The sequence below is a fragment of the Mirounga leonina genome, unplaced genomic scaffold (genome assembly GCF_011800145.1).
Source record: "Mirounga leonina isolate KUSES-001 unplaced genomic scaffold, KU_Mleo_1.0 Mir_154, whole genome shotgun sequence".
Classification (NCBI taxonomy): Eukaryota; Metazoa; Chordata; class Mammalia; order Carnivora; family Phocidae; genus Mirounga; species Mirounga leonina.
The window spans coordinates 58,503,637-58,522,288 of NW_023270389.1; the positions used below are offsets into that span (position 1 = coordinate 58,503,637).

The 18,652-nt window shown below is 43.2% G+C and overlaps 1 protein-coding gene across 1 annotated transcript in view; it reads left to right on the top strand.

Moving 5' to 3' along the window:
• GPA33 (glycoprotein A33) overlaps nucleotides 1–18,652 on the top strand; it is a 45,905-nt gene that overhangs the window by 6,716 nt on the left and 20,537 nt on the right. The window contains 1 exon segment of the mRNA XM_035011035.1: nucleotides 6,759–6,913. Within this exon segment, the coding sequence (XP_034866926.1) occupies nucleotides 6,759–6,913 (155 nt within the window).

The following is an 18,652-nucleotide window of genomic DNA, read 5'->3' on the forward strand; positions in this document are numbered from 1 at the left end:
AAAATGGAAATGCACAGTAACTGAGTATCTCTCTTATTCACACGCTAGACCCTAGAAGATGCTTTTTCCTGCTATCAGTGGGTTCTTCACTTTTCTCCTAATTTATGAAAGATAAACTGCCTTTCAAACTAATAAGTACCCTTCCTCCGCCCCCCCTTGAGTCTTCATTCACTTGATGCAAGAAAGAACCCTCATATTTAGAACTGTTTCAAACAAACCATCAATGTAGATAGCAGGGGAAACACACACACACACACACACACAAAACCAAAACCCTCAAATTGTCATCATGGCCAATTACACTTGGACCCATCCCACATTTCTGGCCCCACAGAATTCTGGAATTCCAGAATTTCATCGCAGAACAGCCTTGTTCTTGCTACAGACTGGCTTCTTTTACTTTCTGGAATGTGCCCCACCTTCTCCATGCCCTGACCTCTGCACAGTGCTCTTCTCTCTCTACCCACCTCTTCTCCAATTTTCGCATGATTCGCTCCTGCTCATCCTCCAATGTCAGCTCAACAGGCCCTTCCTTAGGACAACTGCTTCCCATCCCCAAATCTTTTGTTATATCCTGTCATCATCGAATGTGTAACACTTGTGTCCATGGTGGTTTTACATTTTTTTTCTCTGGGATTATTCATTCCAGTTTGACTCAGCCAGAAGACCAAATGTTATAAGAGCAGGGACTGGGTCTGTCTCTGCTTGTCATTTTTCTCCCCAGAGTCCAGGACAGTCCCTGCAACACAGGTGCCCAGCAGCCATTTGCTTTATGGGTGTTAGTGAATGAGAACCTACCCTTTGAACCTCACTAGGCAGCAAGCTGGTTTGCTTTTAGTGTCTCCTATCCTGCCTTTCTTCCTTTCCCTCTTTCTCTACGCAGTTCCAGCTTCTCTCCAAGCCTCAGCTTCCTATTTTCAGATGGTTCTATCAAAAGTTACGCATTCTGAGTCCCTTTCTAGGGTTTGACGGATAAGAGGGATGAATTAGGGAAATGGGTTTGTCCTGCAAGGGAAAGGGAGTCACTCAGTGTGCCTTCCCTCCCTCCCAGATAGCACTTGGATTTTAGCAGCAGCTTCAGTGGTGATTTCAGTACTGAGATGGTTGGTGGAGGACATACTTGACTTGGAGGTCAGTAAAGAAAGTTGCCCCTCAAACTACTCCATGTTGGCAGAGCGCAGGTTTTGTCCCCATTTCCTCTCTGCCTGCTGAGCTCGTCTCTGTTCCCGGAACACCCTGTCCCTGGAGCAGCCCTCTCTGCCCGGAGCACCAACTGTCACGCTTGGAACCCGCCTCCTTCCTCCCCTCTGCCACCTGGTGACCTCCGGGCTGCTTTCTCATTTTGGCCTTGGTTGAGTCAGGGATGCCATAAATACCTGGCATGGGCAGAACACAGTGACAGACAGATGCTCCCACTTAGGGACTTATCTCTCGGCACACGTGGAAACAGGTTACACTTGCTGTGAGCAAAACTGGTCCTCCACTCTGCCCTGAGCCCTCCCCCCACTCCCCTTCTCACCCAGGCTGGAGTCTTGCTCCATCTGGCTTCTCTTCTATTTTCAGTGTCTTCCTTTCTAGGAGCTCCTTCCCTGTAATCTACAAACCTGCATAAGTCTCCCCATCTTCCAACCCAGAGGAGACTAAAGAAACTTTCTCAAGGCCCTCTCATTTCAGCTTTTTCTATTTATTATTTATTTATTTATTTATTTATTTATTTATTTATTTGACAGAGAGAGACACAGCGAGAGAGGGAACACAAGCAGGGGGTGTGGGAGAGGGAGAAGCAGGCTCCCCGCCGAGCAGGGAGCCCGATGCGGGGCTCGATCCCAGGACCCCGGGATCATGACCTGGGCCGAAGGCAGATGCTTAACGACTAAGCCACCCAGGCACCCCTCGTTTCAGCTTTTTCATTTCCCTGTGTTAAGTGAGCTCCTTGGCAAAATAGGCTGCCCTCCCTGTCTCTGCTTCCTCAAGTCCAGCTTGATTTATAAAACTGTAACATGGCTTTGTGATTACAAAAGTAACACATGTTTAGTACAGAACATTTGGAAAATAAAAATATACCAACAAGAAATCCAAAATTTATCCATGATCCCAGAATCCAGAGGTAACTGTTATTAATACTGTGTTTTGGTATATTTGCTTCTAGAATTTGCTCTCTCTCTGTGATTATGAGGAAATGGGATACTGTTGTATATACAGTTGTGCATTCTGCTTTATTTTCTTACATATACAAGCTCAACGTAGTGAAGTGACTCCCTTGGGGGCAATTTCAAGTCCCACCTCCTTGGTAAGCCTTTCTCTTACAATCCTTCTTCAGGTGACACAGCCCCTCCCCTCTCTCCTCCTCCACTTTACTTCCTTAACCCTTGCACTTAACACTTAATTAGGCTCCATTAGGCTGCTGACTGACAGTGACCTCTACCTGCCTCATGGGCAGGGACTGTGCCCCAGGCCACTGAATCCACAAGGTCTTATTAGCACCCAGCTGTCTAGAAACCTTGAGGTGGGAACTGTCAAAGAGTAGACACAAGAGAAACTTGAGACACAGACCCTGCTAGAAGGGGCATACTGTCTGCTGAGAGGAGGAGGCCCCATTGCCCCAAACCCCAGCAACGTGAGAATTGTGTGCACTTGGCAGAGTGCCACCAGATGCAGCTCTGAAAAGCCTGCGAGCCTGCAAGCTGGGCTGGGATGGTCCCAGTGGTTTCTGGAAGAGGTGGCTCACGAACATGCCTCTGATCACTTTCCCAGTGTCTTGCTAGGGGGGCCTAGGACTAGGACCTTAGGAACAATGCATTGAATTGATTGGAATCTGCAGATTCCTAAACATCCATCCAGAACTGAGTTCTAACCATGCAGCCCTGCACCAACCCCAGGGGAGGTGGGACGACCCAACCCGCTTGTGTGAACTGCCCCTCCCCAGCTAGGGGCCCCATACTTTCTCAACGAAGAGCCCTGGCCTCGTCCTGGGGCAGGCTGGGATACCTCCGGCCTCCAGCCCTTCCTCCCTAAGAATGTGGTTTCTCTGAGCAAATGGATTTGCCTAAGTGGAGGTATTAACTGCCAGTTTCCCAAGGGTTCCCATAATGTGCTGTGTACGCCTCAAGCAGCCAGTTCCATCAAGCATTTCATTATCCTCCTTGGATGTATTACTTTCTGGTTAGCTCTCAAGAGACAGTTTATTATCTTCTTAACAAACCGTCGTTATTTATAAGCAATAAACAAGGCTTCAGGCTGGGGGTCCCCACACCACGCCCTCTTAGGGAGGTTAAATGACCTCTCTCGGGGCGCCTGGGTGTCTCAGTCGGTTAAACTGTTGCCTTCGGCTCAGGTCATGATCCCAGGGTCCTGGGATCGAGCCCCACCTCGGGCTCCCTGCTCAGCGGGGAGCTGCTTCTCCCTGTCCTCCCCCTTCGTGCTTTCTCTCGCTATCTCTGTCTCTCACTCTCTCTCTCAAATAAATAAATAAAATCTTAAAAAAAAATGACCTCTCTCATTTCCTTCTGAGGCATCTTGCTCTGGGGGCTCTCTTGACCCTTTATTTGATTTTTTTTTTTTTTTTTTTTTTTGGACATTTTCTAGCTATCTGTAAGGCAGGTTCTCCAACAAGTTTCTCTGGTTGTGAGTCCTCCCCATTTTTTAAGCTTAAATTCTCTGTCACTCATGTATTTGCTATCAAAGAGCACTTACTTGAGCACCTCCTACGTCAGGCACATTGTTGAGCCCTGGGGACGTGGAGATGGAGAAAACAGAGTCGCAGGGCAGAAAGATGTGACAATAGAGAGGGCTGGTATGGTTCTGGCTTGCGTGCCAGGCTAGAGGATGTGCCCGCTAAATATGGTGAGTCATTCAACCCTCACAACAATATTGTTAGGTAATCTTGTTATCCTCATTTTAGAGTTGAGAATGCTGAGGCACAGAAAAGTTAATTAAGGTGGCCAAGGTCACACAGTTAGAAAAAGTAAGAATGAGGATGGTAGCCCAGGCAGTTTGGTTCCTGCATTTGGCCACTCTGGTGTAGCGTGTAATAAAGTTGCATGAGACAGAAGTCCTAGGAGGCGAGTACTTGTGAGTAGTAGGTACTGATTCTGCCGGGGAGAGTCTGGACATTTCCTCTGGGACAGTGAATGCGCTCTAAACTTCTTCCTCAGCAAACTACTCTGGTGCCGGGAGATTTTGATTTCTTCCTGGAGGTGAAAAGCACTCACTCTCCCAGTTTGTCTATCCTTAGGGAAGTTAACACAACCCTGAACTCTTTGTTTGTAGACCCTTGGGGGGGAATTAGCTGAGCATCAGATGGATGTTCTTCATCAGCCTGGAGGAAGAGAGCAGGGGAGTGGCGAGGGTGAGAAAGAATTCTTCTGGAGCATGGGGCATCCACAGCTTTCAGGCGGCAGGATGGCAGAACCCACTCTTTTCTGAACCACTAGAAAGGAGATACCCAGTGTAGACCCACACAAGGAAGGAGGAAGGGAAGTAGTTGGAAGGTTCTCGAAATGAACTTCTCTACTTCCTACTTGTCTAATTACAGATTACATGTTCCATCTGGTACTTTTGTCACACCCACTGAGTAGAGAGGCAAAGATCGCATAGAAGAGAAAAACATGAGGGCCACGGTATCAAAAATATTTTTTTAAATCATCATATATTTTTAAAAGGCACAAACCTCTCTTGACCCCACAGACTCCTTTAACCCCCATGTCTCTTTGGCAAAAACTGCCCTCTTCTTCTCATCCCGCTTGCTCTTGAGCCCATCTTCCCAGGCTCCATCTCCACTCCATGGAATCTGCTCATGCCAAGGTCCCTTCGTCCCCTCCATGTCACCACATCCAGTGGTCATCCCTCAGTTCCCAGTTCCCTGGCCCAACAGATCAGCAGCTTTGGCGTAGCTGACCCCCTTTGCTTTCATGAAACACTTTTCCTGCTTGGCCACTGGGAACTACTTTTTCTGGGCTCTCTTCCTAGCCCCCTGGCCAGTTCTCCTTCTCCCTTGCTGGTTTCTCCTCATTTTCTCCACCACTAAGCACTGGAGTGCCCCAGGGCTCCATCCCAGATACCTTCCCTGTCTTTGTGCGCTTCTCTGTCTTCCTCCCCATCTTCTGGCCTTCAGTGACCTCCCCAGGGAACTGTCTCCTCAACACCTCTATTGAGTGTCTAATAAGTATCTCAAACTTCACATGTCCACAAACTCCTGATCTTCCCCCTAAAACCTGCCCCTCTCAGTCTTCCTCATCTCCATAAATGACAATTCCATCCTTCCAGTTGTTTCCGCCAAACCCCTTATCTATCCTTGACTTCTCTTTTCCTCTAATATGTCAAATCTAATCTGCAATCAAATCCCATTGGCTCTACTTTCTATATACATTCCAATTTGGATCACTTCTCTCCACCTCCACTACCCTGACCTGCGCCCAAGCCACCATTAACACTCGCCTATACAATTGGAATAGCTTCTTGATTGGTTGCCCTGCTTCCACTCTGTTCCCCAATCTCCTCCTTCCTTGCACCTCACTTCAGCCAGGTTGAGCCTTTAAAAATGTATGTCAAGTATATTACCTCAGCTTAAATCCCTCCAAGGGCTTCCCACCTCCTTATCTCTCCTCCTCTCTCCCCTCCTACCACATGGCTTCCTTGCTGTTCCTCACATGGACAACCCTTACTCTGCCTAGAAAGTTCTCATGACAGGTATCCACATGGCTTTCTGTTTCAAGCATCTATTGCTACAAACCAGATCACCCCAAAACTTAGTGTCTTAAAATAATGCCAGTATATATTTTGCTCATGAATCTTCACTCTGGGCAGGCTCTCTAAGGATAGCTCAGCCCTGCTTTCCTAGACAGCTGAGCATGCTCATCCACATGCTGGGAATGGATGTTGGCTCTTCCAAGGGACCTCAGCTCGAGCTCTGTCCCAAATAACATGTGGTCTTTCCATGTGGCTGCTTCACTTTCTCATAGAATCTTATTGGGTTCTCAGAGGGAGCATCTCAAGAGGACCAAGCAAATCTTATGGCCTCTTACAAGTTAGCATGAGAAGCCATATGGTGCCCCTCAGACTGTAGTCCCAGCCTACTCAGATTCAAGAGGAGGGGACACAGATGGAGGTGAGTCACCATCATGTGGAAAGATGAATATACATGACGGGAGATACTGGTGTGGCCACACTGCTTTTCTCACCTTTTCCTGTAAACGTATGTAGAATAAACTCACCTGGGAATACCCTCTCTCTCTTTACCTTGATTTAATCTTATTTATAAAACTCCTTACCACATTTAAGTGCTCCATAAAACTTTGTTAAATGTATGGCTACATTATCATCACAACAAAAAAAGGTGGTGAGGAATATTTATCAAGAGCTTTCTATTAGACACTAAAAAATGTATTTATACATATTATCTCACTAAGTTCTCCCGACAACTCTGGGAAGTATTGGTGTTCCTATTTTATGGATGAGAGAGGTTCACACAGCTTGTAAGAGGTGGGGCTGAGGTTCAAAGCTGGGCTTTTAGCTACCATACAATGCATTTAACTTCTTTGTGATGTTGCAGGATGGGTATAGGGTGGACCAAGGCACACGATCGTCTTCACTTTGGTCATGGAGAACAGAGGGTGTGCCATGGCCAAGATCACAGTTGTAGTGTGTCTAGCTGTGGTTGCAGGAGGAGAATGTCACTGGGCATTCCCTCAGAGGTCCTCTGGGCAATGAGTGGCTATGCCATGTCATTTACTTCTTCCCACTTCCCACTTTCTTTCCAGTCTGGGCGACTGTCAATGCCATCTCTGTGGAAACCCCACAGGATGTTCTTCGGGCTGCCCGGGGAAAGAGTGTTACCCTTCCATGCACCTACCACACATCTGCCTCCGACCGAAATGGATTTATCCAATGGGACAAGCTTCTAAGGAGTCACTCGGTAAGCATCCTTAAAAAGCTGAGGGTATCATGGAAGTGAATATTACCTGACCATGACCTCTTAGAGGACAAGGACTACAAGTCTTTCAATAAATGTTAGAATAAACACCAGCACCCAAGCTGGACTGGGTGGGGAAAGAGTAGTGAGTGTTGGACCCAGTGAGGGGCATATTATGCCACCTTTATTTTGAAAAAGTGACCTTCCCTAAAATATCCTTCTGCTGGTCAGTCTTAAGTTACCTAAATTGTATCATTTGAGACAGTCATTCCTTTTGATTAGCACAGAGCTCTCCTTAAGGTCAGATTTTATTGAATAGTGTTTTGGAGTTTTTTTTCTTTCTTTCTTTCTTTTTTTCTGTTTAGGTTCTTTTGCGGAATATAGAAGACATTGTATTTTATTTTATTTATTTTTCTGTACCTATTTTTTATTGTTATGTTAATCACCATACATTACATCATTAGTTTTTGATGTAGCATTCCATGATTCATTGTTTGTGCATAACACCCAGTGCTCCATGCAGAACATGCCCTCTTTAATACCCATCACCAGGCTAACCCATCCTCCCACCCCCCTCCCCTCTAGAACTCTCAGTTTGTTTTTCAGAGTCCATCATCTCTCATGGTTTGTCTCCCCCTCCAATTTCCCCCCCTTCATTCTTCCCCTCCTGCTATCTTCTTCTTTTTTTTTTTCTTAACATATATTCATTATTTGTTTCAGAGGTACAGATCTGTGATTCAACAGTCTTGCACAATTCACAGTGCTCACCATAGCACATACCCTCCCCAGTGTCTATCACCTAGCCCCCCATCCCTCCCACCCCACCCTCCACTCCAGCAACCCTCAGTTTGTTTCCTGAGATTAAGAATTCCTCATATCAGTGAGGTCATATGATACACGTCTTTCTCTGATTGACTTATCTTGCTCAGCATAACACCCTTCAGTTCCATCCACGTCGTTGCAAATGGCAAGATCTCATTCCTTTTGATGGCTGCATACTATTCCATTGTATATATATACCACCTCTTCTTTATCCATTCATCTGTTGATGGACATCTTGGCTCTTTCCACAGTTTGGATATTGTGGACATTGCTGCTATAAACATCGGGGTGCATGTACCCCTTTGGATCCCTACATTTGTATCTTTGGGGTAAATACCCAGTAGTGCAATTGCTGGATCGTATGGTAGCTCTATTTTCAACTTTTTGAGGAACCTCCATACTGTTTTCCAGAGTGGTTGCACCAGCATGCATTCCTACCAACAGTGTAGGAGGGTTCCCCTTTCTCCGCATCCCCACCAACATCTGTCATTTCCTGACTTGTTAATTTTAGCCATTCTGACTGGTGTGAGGTGGTATCTCATTGAGGTTTTGATTTGGATTTCCCTGATGCCGAGCAATGTTGAGCACTGTTTCATGTGTCTGTTGGCCATTTGGATGTTTTCTTTGGAAAAATGTCTGTTCATGTCTTCTGCCCATTTCTTGACTGGATTCTTTGTTCTTTGGGTGTTGAGTTTCATAAGTTCTTTATAGATTTTGGATACTAGCCCTTTATCTGATGTGTCATTTGCAAATATCTTCTCCCATTCTGTTGGTTGTCTTTTGGTTTTGTTGACTGTTTCTTTTGCAAAAGCTTTTGATCTTGATGAAGTCCCAATAGTTCATTTTTGCCCTTGCTTCCCTTGCCTTTGGCAATGTTTCTAGGAAGAATTTGCTGCGGCTGAGGTCGAAGAGGTTGCTGCCTGTGTTCTCCTTTAGGATTTTGATGGACTCCTGTCTCACATTTAGGTCTTTCAATCATTTGGAGTCTATTTTTGTGTGTGGTGTAAGGAAATGGTCCAGTTTCATTTTTCTGCATGGGGCTGTCCAATTTTCCCAACACCATTTGTTGAAGAGACTGTCTTTTTTCCATTGGACATTCTTTCCTGCTTTGTCGAAAATTAGTTGACCATAGAGTTGAGGGTCCATTTCTGGGCTCTCTATTCTGTTCCATTGATCTATGTGTCTGTTTTTGTGCCAGTACCATACTGTCTTATGATGACAGCTTTGTAATAGAGCTTGAAGTCTGGAATTGTGATGCCGCCAGCTTTGCTTTTCTTTTTCAACATTCCTTTGGCTATTCGGGGTCTTTTCTGGTTCCATACGAATTTTAGGATTATTTGTTCCATTTCTTTGAAAAAAGTGGATGGTATTTTGATGGGGATTGCATTGAACGTGTAGATTGCTCTAGGTAGCATTGACATCTTCACAATAGTTGTTCTTCCAATCCATGAGCATGGAACGTTTTTCCATTTCTTTGTGTCTTCCTCAATTACTTTCATGAGTATTTTATAGTTTTCTGAGTACAGATTCTTTGCCTCTTTGGTTAGATTTATTCCTAGGTATCTTATGGTTTTGGGTGCAATTGTAAATGGGATCGACTCCTTAATTTCTCTTTCTTCTGTCTTGTTGTTGGTGTATAGGAATGCCACTGACTTCTGTGCATTGATTTTATATCCTGCCACTTTACTGAATTCCTGTATGAGTTCTAGCAGTTTTGGGGTGGAGTCTTTGGGGCTTTCCACATAAAGTATCATATCATCTGCAAAGAGTGAGAGTTTGATTTCTTCTTTGCCAATTTGGATGCCTTTGATTTCTTTTTGTTGTCTGATTGCTGTGGCTAGGACTTCTAATACTATGCTGAATAGCAGTGGTGATAGTGGACATCCCTGCCGTGTTCCTGACCTTAGGGGGAAATCTCTCAGTTTTTCCCCATTGAGAATGATATTCGCTGTAGGTTTTTCATAGATGGCTTTTATGATATTGAGGTACATACCCTCTATCCCTATACTCTGAAGAGTTTTGATCAAGAAAGGATGCTGTACTTTGTCAAATGCTTTTTCTGCATCTATTGAAAGGATCATATGATTCTTGCTCTTTCTTTTGTTAATGTATTATATCACGTTGATTGATTTGCGGATGTTGAACCAACTTGCAGCCCAGGGATAAATCCCACTTGGTCATGGTGAATAATCCTTTTAATGTACTGTTGGATCCTATTGGCTAGTATTTTGGTGAGAACTTTTGCATCCATGTTCATCAGGGATATTGGTCTGTAGTTCTCCTTTTTGATGGGGTCTTTGTCTGGTTTGGGGATCAAGGTAATGGTGGCCTCATAAAACGAGTTTGGAAGTTTTCCTTCCATTTCTATTTTTTGGAACAGTTTCAGAAGAATAGGTATTAATTCTTCTTTAAATGTTTGGTAGAATTCCCCTGGGAAGCCATCTGGCCCTGGGCTTTTGTTTTTTGGGAGATTTTTGATGACTGCTTCAATTTCTTTAGTGGTTATAGGTCTGTTCAGGTTTTTTTATTTCTTCGTGGTTCAGTTTTGGTAGTTGATACATCTCTAGGAATGCATCAATTTCTTCCAGGTTATCTAATTTGCTGGCATAGAGTTGCTCATAATATGTTCTTATAATTGTTTGTATTTCTTTGGTGTTGGTTGTGATCTCTCCTCTTTCATTCATGATTTTGTTGATTTGGGTTATTTCTCTTTTCTTTTTGATAAGTCTGTCCAGGGGTTTATCAGTCTTGTTAATTCTTTCAAAGAACCAGCTCCTAGTTTCGTTGATCTGTTCTACTGTTCTTTTGGTTTCTATTTCATTGGTTTCTGCTCTGATCTTTATTATTTCTCTTCTTCTGCTGGGTTTAGCCTTTGTTTTCTGTTCTTTCTCCAGCTCCTTTAGGTGTAGGGTTAGGTTGTGTACTTGAGACCTTTCTTGTTTCTTGAGAAAGGCTTGTATTGCTATATACTTTCCTCTTAGGACTGCCTTTGCTGCATCCCAAAGATTTTGAACAGTTGTGTTTTCATTTTCATTGGTTTCCATGGATTTTTTAAATTCTTCTTTAATTTCCTGGTTGACCCTTCATTCTTTAGTAGGATGCTCTTTAGCTTCCATGTATTTGAGGTCTTTCCGACTTTCCTCTTGTGATTGAGTTCTAGTTTCAAAGCATTGTGGTCTGAAAATAGGCAGGGAATGATCGCAATCTTTTGGTACCAGTGGAGACCTGATTTGTGACCCAGGATGTGATCTATTCTGGAGAATGTTCCATGGGCACTAGAGAAGAATGTGTATTCTGTTGCTTTGGGATGGAATGTTCTGAATATGTCTGTGAAGTCCATTTGGTCTAGTGTGTCATTTAAAGTCTTTATTTCCTTGTTGATCTTTTGCTTAGATGATCTGTCCTTTTCAGTGAGGGGGTTGTTAAAGTCCCCCACTATTATTGTATTGTTGTCAATGTGTTTCTTTGCTTTTGTTATTAATTTCCTTATATAATTGGCCGCTCCCATGTTAGGGGCAAAGATATTTACAATTGTTAGATCTCTTGTTGGATAGACCCTTTAAGTAGGATATAGTGTCCTTCCTCATCTCTTATTATAGTCTTTGGTTTAAAATCTAATTTGTCTGATATAAGGATTGCCACCCCAGCTTTCTTTTGGTGTCCATTAGCATGGTAAATCATTTTCCACCCCCTCACTTTCAATCTGGGGGTGTCTTTGGGTCTAAAATGAGTCTCTTGCAGACAGCATATCAATGGGTGTTGTTTTTTCATCCAATCTGATAGCCTGTGTCTTTTGATTGGGGCATTTAGCCCATTTACATTCAGGGTAACTATTGAAAGATAGGAATTTAGTGCCATTGTATTGCCTGTAAGGTGACTGTTACTGTATATTGTCTGTGTTCCTTTCTGGTCTATGTTGCTTTTAGGTTCTCTCTTTGCTTAGAAGACCCCTTTCAAGATTTCTTGTAGGGCTGTTTTCATGTTTGCAAATTCCTTTAGTTTTTGTTTGTCCTGGAAGCTTTTTATCTCTCCTTCTATGTTCAATGACAGCCTAGCTGGATATAGTATTCTTGGCTGCATATTTTTCTCATTTAGTGCTCTGAATATATCATGCCAATCCTTTCTGGTCTGCGAGGTCTCTGTGGATAGGTCTGTTGCCAATCTAATGTTTCTACCATTGTAGGTTACAGATCTCTTCTCCCGAGCTGCTTTCAGGATTTTCTCTTTGTCTCTGAGACTCGTAAGTTTTACTATTAGATGTCAGGGTGTTGACCTATTTTTATTGATTTTGAGAGGGGCTCTCTGTGCTTCCTGGATTTTGATGCCTGTTTCCTTCCCCAAATTAGGGAAGTTCTCTGCTATAATTTGCTCCATTATACCTTCTGCCCCCCTCTCTCTTTCTTCTTCTTCTGGGATCCCAATTATTCTAATGTTGTTTCGTCTTATGGTATCGCTTATCTCTCGAATTCTGCCCTCGTGATCCAGTAGTTGTTTATCTCTCTTTTTCTCAGCTTCTTTATTTTCCATCATTTGGTCTTCTATATCACTGATTCTCTCTTCTGCCTCATTTATCCTAGCAGTTAGCGCCCCCATTTTTGATTGCACCTCATTAATAGCCTTTTTGATTTCGACTTGGTTAGATTTTAGTTCTTTTATTTCTCCAGAAAGGGTTTCTCTAATAACTTCCATGCTTTTTTCAAGCCCAGCCAGTATCTTTAAAGTAATGATTCTGAACTCTAGATCCAACATCGTACTAATGTCTGTATTGAGGAGGTCCCTGGCAGTCGGTACTACCTCTTGTTCTTTTTGTTGAGGTGATTTTTTCCATCTTGTCATTCTGTCCAGAGGAGAATAGGTGAATGAGAGAACAAATGCTAACAGGGTAACAAAATCCCCAGAAAATATACTCTAAACAAATCAGAAAAGACCTGAAGCCAGGGGAAAAGAAAGGGAAAGAGAGAAAAAAGAAAAAGAAAAAAAAAAAGAAAAAGAAAAAGAAAAAGATAAAAACAAACAAAAACAGAACAAAACAAAACAAAAAAAAAAACCCAGAATATGATCAAATATGATCAGGCTGGTGCATAGATCAGTGCCACACCCTAGATTTTGGGTGTATTTTGGTCTGTTAGAAGAAAGTGTCTCCCAAAGTTTTAAAGAAAGAAAAACTTATATATGTACAAAAATAAGGGTTGATATGATGAAGGGATGGAATATGGCTGTAAAGATGAAAATTATAAAAAATTTTATAAAAGGAATTAAGAAGTTGTTTGAAAAAAGAAAGAAGAGGATTTAAAAAAAAAAAGAAAAAAAAGGGAGAGAATGTGATCAGGCAGGAGAGTAGAACAAAACCATATACTAGAGATTTAGGGTATATTTTGATCTGTTAGAAAAAACTATCTCAAAATTTTAAAGAGAGAACCACTTACATATATATGCCAAAAATTAGGGTAACTACTATGAAGGGATAGAATATGACCCTAAAAATGAAAAATAAAAATGTTTTTTAAAAAAGTGATTGATAAGATGTTGGTTGAAAAAGGGAAGAAAAATTCAAAAAAAAAAAAAAAGACAGTTAAAAAAAATTAACTTTGAAAGACTACAGAATCATGGTAAAAAAGCCAGGATTCTGAGTGCAGTATTCCTCTAGCGCTGGAGTTCTGCCGTTCTCATTGATCGGTAAACTTGGCCTTGGCTGGCCGTTCTTGCTGATCTTCTGGGGGAGGGGCCTGTTGCCGTGGTTTCCAAATGTCTCTGCCGGAGGCGGAATAGCCCCGCCCTTGCCCCCTCCCTGCTAAGGAATCTGCTCGGGTTTGCTCTCCGGGGCTTTTGTTCCCTGCAAGCTTTCGGTACAGCTTTGGAGGCCGAGAGTGAAAATGGCGGCCTCCCAATCTCCGCCCCGGAGGAGCCGAGAACTCGGGGCCCCACTCCTCAGTGAGCCCCCAGAGAAAAGCAGTCAGTCATTCCCGTCTTCCCAGTCTCTGGCCGCATTTCGTGCTCACCCGGCCTGTGACTGAGCGTTTCTGTCTCCGGCACCTGACTCGGTGTGGAGTCTCCAAACCCAGCAGATCCCTGCGGTGCACTCCTGCGCCGCTCCTCCCAGGGGAGGAAGGGGAGTCTCCCCGGATCTGCCGCTTGTTGGGTCCCTGCTGGAGGAGCAGGGGCCCGACTGTGCCCCGGATCACGGTTTATGGCAACCCCGAGCTGAGAGCCCGCACCTGGGCTCCGCCTCTGCAGCCGGCTTCCCCGCTCCAATACCTGGGAGCTCTGCCGCACTCAGGCACCCCCAGTCTTTCTGTGACCCTGAGGGTCCTGAGACCACACTGTCCCACGAGGGTTCCACCCCCCGCTTAGCCACTGGAGCGACGTCCCTCAGCGGAGCTGACTTCTAAAAGTTCCAATTTTGTGCTCTGTGGCTCTATCACTTGCCAGAAGTGGCTGACAGAGGCCCCCTTCCCCCGCCGTCTATCCTCCCAAATATTGCCTCGGATTCACTTCTCCGCACGTCCTACCTTCCAGAAAGTGGTCGCTTTTCTGTTCAGAGAGTTGTTGCTATTCTTTTCTTCGATCTCCTGTTGAGTTTGTAGGTGTTCAGAATGGTTTGATCCCTATCCAGCTGAATTCCTGAGACCAGACATAATCCAGGTCTCCCACTCCTCTGCCATCTTGCTCTGCTCCCCCTGTATTTTATTTTTTATTTTTATTTTGAAATAGGTAATACAGTCCCATGGGTCCAAAATTAAAACATCATTGAAAGCGAACATTGGGAAGTCTCATTCCCATCCCTGCCCCGCCTGTCTACCCCGATCCTTCTATTCCTCACCATCTCCGCCCCTCCCCCTCTACACTCCCTACCTGTAGGGAAGGCCGATTTTCACTGGTTCTGGTTGTTTGGGACCAACCTCTTTTCTGATTGGTTGGTATCTCTGCTGCAATTATTACGTATTTTGAATATTACTCTCGGCTAAGAGAACCAATTTAGTTTCTTGTGTATCCTTCCATCGACTCTATGCAAATTCAAGAAAATGTTAGCATGTTTTGTGTGCATGTATGTGTGTTCCTATTTCCCCCTCTTTTTACACAAAAGGTAGCACATTCCAGGCACTGTTCTGCCCCTTGCATTTTTCACTTAACATAGTTCCTGAAGAGCTTTCTCCATCAGTTAATAGAGAGCTCCCTCATTCTTTAAGAGCGTCATAGGAGTCCACTGTGAGGAGATGCTGTTAGTATTTAACCAGCCCCATAATGATAGGCACTTTTTTATTCCCAATCTTCCAATTACCAAGAATAACCATTTACATACATCATTTTGGGTGTGGACAGGTATACTGCTAGAATACACTCCCAGAAAGGGTAAATGCTCTGATAATTTCATAGAGACTACCAAATTGCCTCCATTCTGTGCTGCCCCCAGCAGACCCTGAGTGCTCATTTGTGTGTATGTGTGTGTCTTAAGTAACACATGCATATGACTAAAGATTAAGCAGTAATACTTAAAGTGTGTCTACCCCATACCCTGAACTCCCAGTCTCCTGTTCCCCTCACCAAAGGGAACCATTCTTACGAGTTTTGGGGTGGCCTTCAATACATGCTGTGCACATATGCAAACATACATATATGAATATGCATGTTTAGAGAGACTACACACACACTGTTCTGCACTTGGCTTTTTTCTCTTAATACATGTCATGAAGCTCTTTCCATATGTCAGTACATTTATACCTATCTCATTTTTTACCCTTGATCTTAGCCAAAAGGCCTAGAGGCAATCTGTCTCATTTTTTAAACATTTGCACAGAGTGTTCCATTTTATGAATGTACTATATGTACCAATGATGCATATTTGAGTTGTTTCCTGTATTTCGCTGCTACAAATAATGTTGCAGTAAATATCTCTATGTGACTGTCTATGGACATATGTACCACACATATATGGCATAAGTGTGTATATAAAGTATATACATGGAGGATAAATTATTAAAAATAGAACTTCTGAGTCACAGGGTATGTGAATTTAAAATTTTGATAAATAAGATCAGATTGCTCTCATTAGATGTCATGCCAATCTCCACGTTCACCAATAATACGAGGACACCTATTTCTCCAACACACAGTATTCCCAAACTGTTTGATATTTGCCATTTTGGTAAGTGAAAAAAGTATCTCATTTTTAAAAATCACATTCACATTTCTCTAATTATTAGAAATGGAGCATCTATTCATAAGCTTGAGTGAGGTCTACTTTATTTTTATTTATTTTATTTTTTGGGGTGGGAGGAAGAAGAACACATTCAAAATTTATTTTCCAACAGACAGCCAGCATCAGCAGGTAAAACTGCAGGAGTTTCTGCATAGATCATATATTCACGAGGCATCATCTGCTTAACAGTGAGAAAGGCTCTGGTATGTTCTCTGTAACAATATGTACTTCACAGTGTGAAAAAGTGCTAGTCTTGTGTCCCACTTACAATTCCAGGAGGAAAGGCACGACTTGGCCAAAAAAAAAATTGTATCCTAAAGTCAGGTACAAGAACACAGAAGAACTTTTGGTAACAGTCTTGATCTACTTTTCCACATTGAAGGAGACTGACTTCTCCACCCAGAAATTAGGGTCTTTCGTTCTCCTTCCTTTGTTAAACCATTAGAGCAATGTTTCATCATTTGCTTAATATTACATATACAAAAAGGGGAAGTTTAAAAAAAAAAATCACAAAAAATATCTCGCATGGCCCCACCATACATCAATTCAGGTTTAAGAAAGGGTGTCAGGACACTTCAGCCGTCCTAAAATAGGAAAATAGAGACTTTGGCTACAAAGCTAAAAATTAAATGAGGTGGATAAATGAGAGCTTTCACACCCATGACTTGCCTATTCCAACTTCATAACCTTCACACAATACTCAAGAACAATCTTCATAATTGCTTGGCATAAGCTGCACCAAGGACATTTTTGTACAAATTAGTATGTAAACCTAGGGGTGCCTAGTCTGTTGAGTTGGTTTTGGCTCAGGTCATGATCTCAGGGTCATGAGATCGAGTGAGTTCCTAGTCGGGCTCCGCACTCACGGGGATTCGGGCGGGGGGAGTCTGCTTGAGAGTCTCTATTTTCTCCCTCTCCCTCTGCCCCGCCCCACTGGTGTGCTCTCTCCTCTCTCAAATAAATAAATAAATCTTTAAAAAAAAACTAGTATGTGAACCTATAAGAAACATGCCCTTCCATGAGTCTCTTCAAGAATAAAAACCCAGCTCTTCCAATGAGTAGGCACTGGTGAACTAAATTAACTCACCCGAGGTTCCCTGCTCAGGTGCCTACCCCTCCTGGTGGTTCAGGAAAGTATCTCATTTTTTTTTTTTTTAATGAGATACTTATTTTAAAATACCGGCCACTCCTTAGATGGTTAAGCGTCTGCCTTCGTTCAGCTCAGGTCATGATCCCAGGGTCCTGGGATCGAGTCCCGCATCGGGCTCCCTGCTCCTTGGGAGCCTGCTTCTCCCTCTGCCTCTCTCTCTCTCTCTGTCTCTCATGAATAAATAAATAAAATCTTTAAAAAAAAAAAATCCCGACCACTCTTGGAGCTCTAGCTGAACTGTCTTTAAATAAGCAGCAACACACATTGACTCCAAAGGACTAAAATCAGTTGAGGGCATCCTATCTAAGGTCCCAAGGTAGAAGGAATTTTGTAATTCTACAACCTTAGTTGTTGTTGTTTTTTAAGTACATTCAGAAAAAAAGAAAGGATGGGTGTAGGGTTGGGGGTCATACAAAACAGGTCCCTAAACAGATGCCAGATCTTGTTCATGTACCTGCATATGGTCATCAGGGAAGTATATAGCCCATTAGGCTAACAGTTGTCTTTTCCATTGTGGTTCAGTAAGTTCCAGAGTGAGGTCTACTTTTAAAAGGCAAACGTGGGGGCACCTGGGTGGCTCAGTCAGTTAAGCACCGGACTATTTATTTATTTGTTTATGTATGTATGTATGTATGTATGTTATGTTAGTCACCCTACAGTACATCATTAGTTTTTGATGTAGTGTTTCATGATTCATTGTGTATAACACCCAGTGCTCATTACAACACGTGCCCTCCTTAATAACCATCACCGGGCTACCCCATCCCCCACCTCCCTCCCCTCCGAAACCCTCAGATTGTTTCCCAGAGTCCATAGGCTCTCATGGTTCGACTCCCCTCTGATTTCACCCCCTTCAGTTTTCCCTTCCTTCCCCTAATGTCCTCCATGCTATTCCTTATGTTCCACATATGAGTGAAACCATATGGTAATTGTCTTTCTCTGCTTATTTCACTTAGCATAATCACTTCCAGTTCCATCCATGTCGATGCAAATGGTGGGTATTCATCCTTTCTGATGGCTGAGTAATGTTCCATTGTATATATGGACCACATCTTCTTTATCCATTCATCTGTGGAAGGGCATCTCGGCTTCTTCCACATTTTGGCTATGGTAGACATTGCTGCTATAAACATTGGAGTGCATGTGGCCCTTCTTTTCACTACATCTGTGTCTTTGGGGTAAATACCGAGTAGTGCAGTTCCTGGGTCATAGGGTAGCTCTATTTTTAACTTTTTGAGGAACCTCCATACTGTTTTCTAAAGTGGCTTGCATTCCCACCAACTTGCATTTCCACCAACAGTGTAAGAGGTTTCCCCTTTCTCCACATTCTGTTCAACATTTGTTGTTTCCTGCCTTGTTAATTTTTGCCATTCTAAATGGTGTAAGGTGGTATCTCAGTGTAAGCAAAGGACTCTTGATCTTGGCTCCGGTCTTGATCACAGGGTCTTGAGTTCAGGCCCTCTGTTGGGCTCCATGGTGGGTGTGGAGCTACTTAGTAACAACAAAAAAAAAGAAACAAAAAATGCAAACGTGCCTGCCAGAGGTAAGCATTAGGTCCCTGGAATACCCAGAG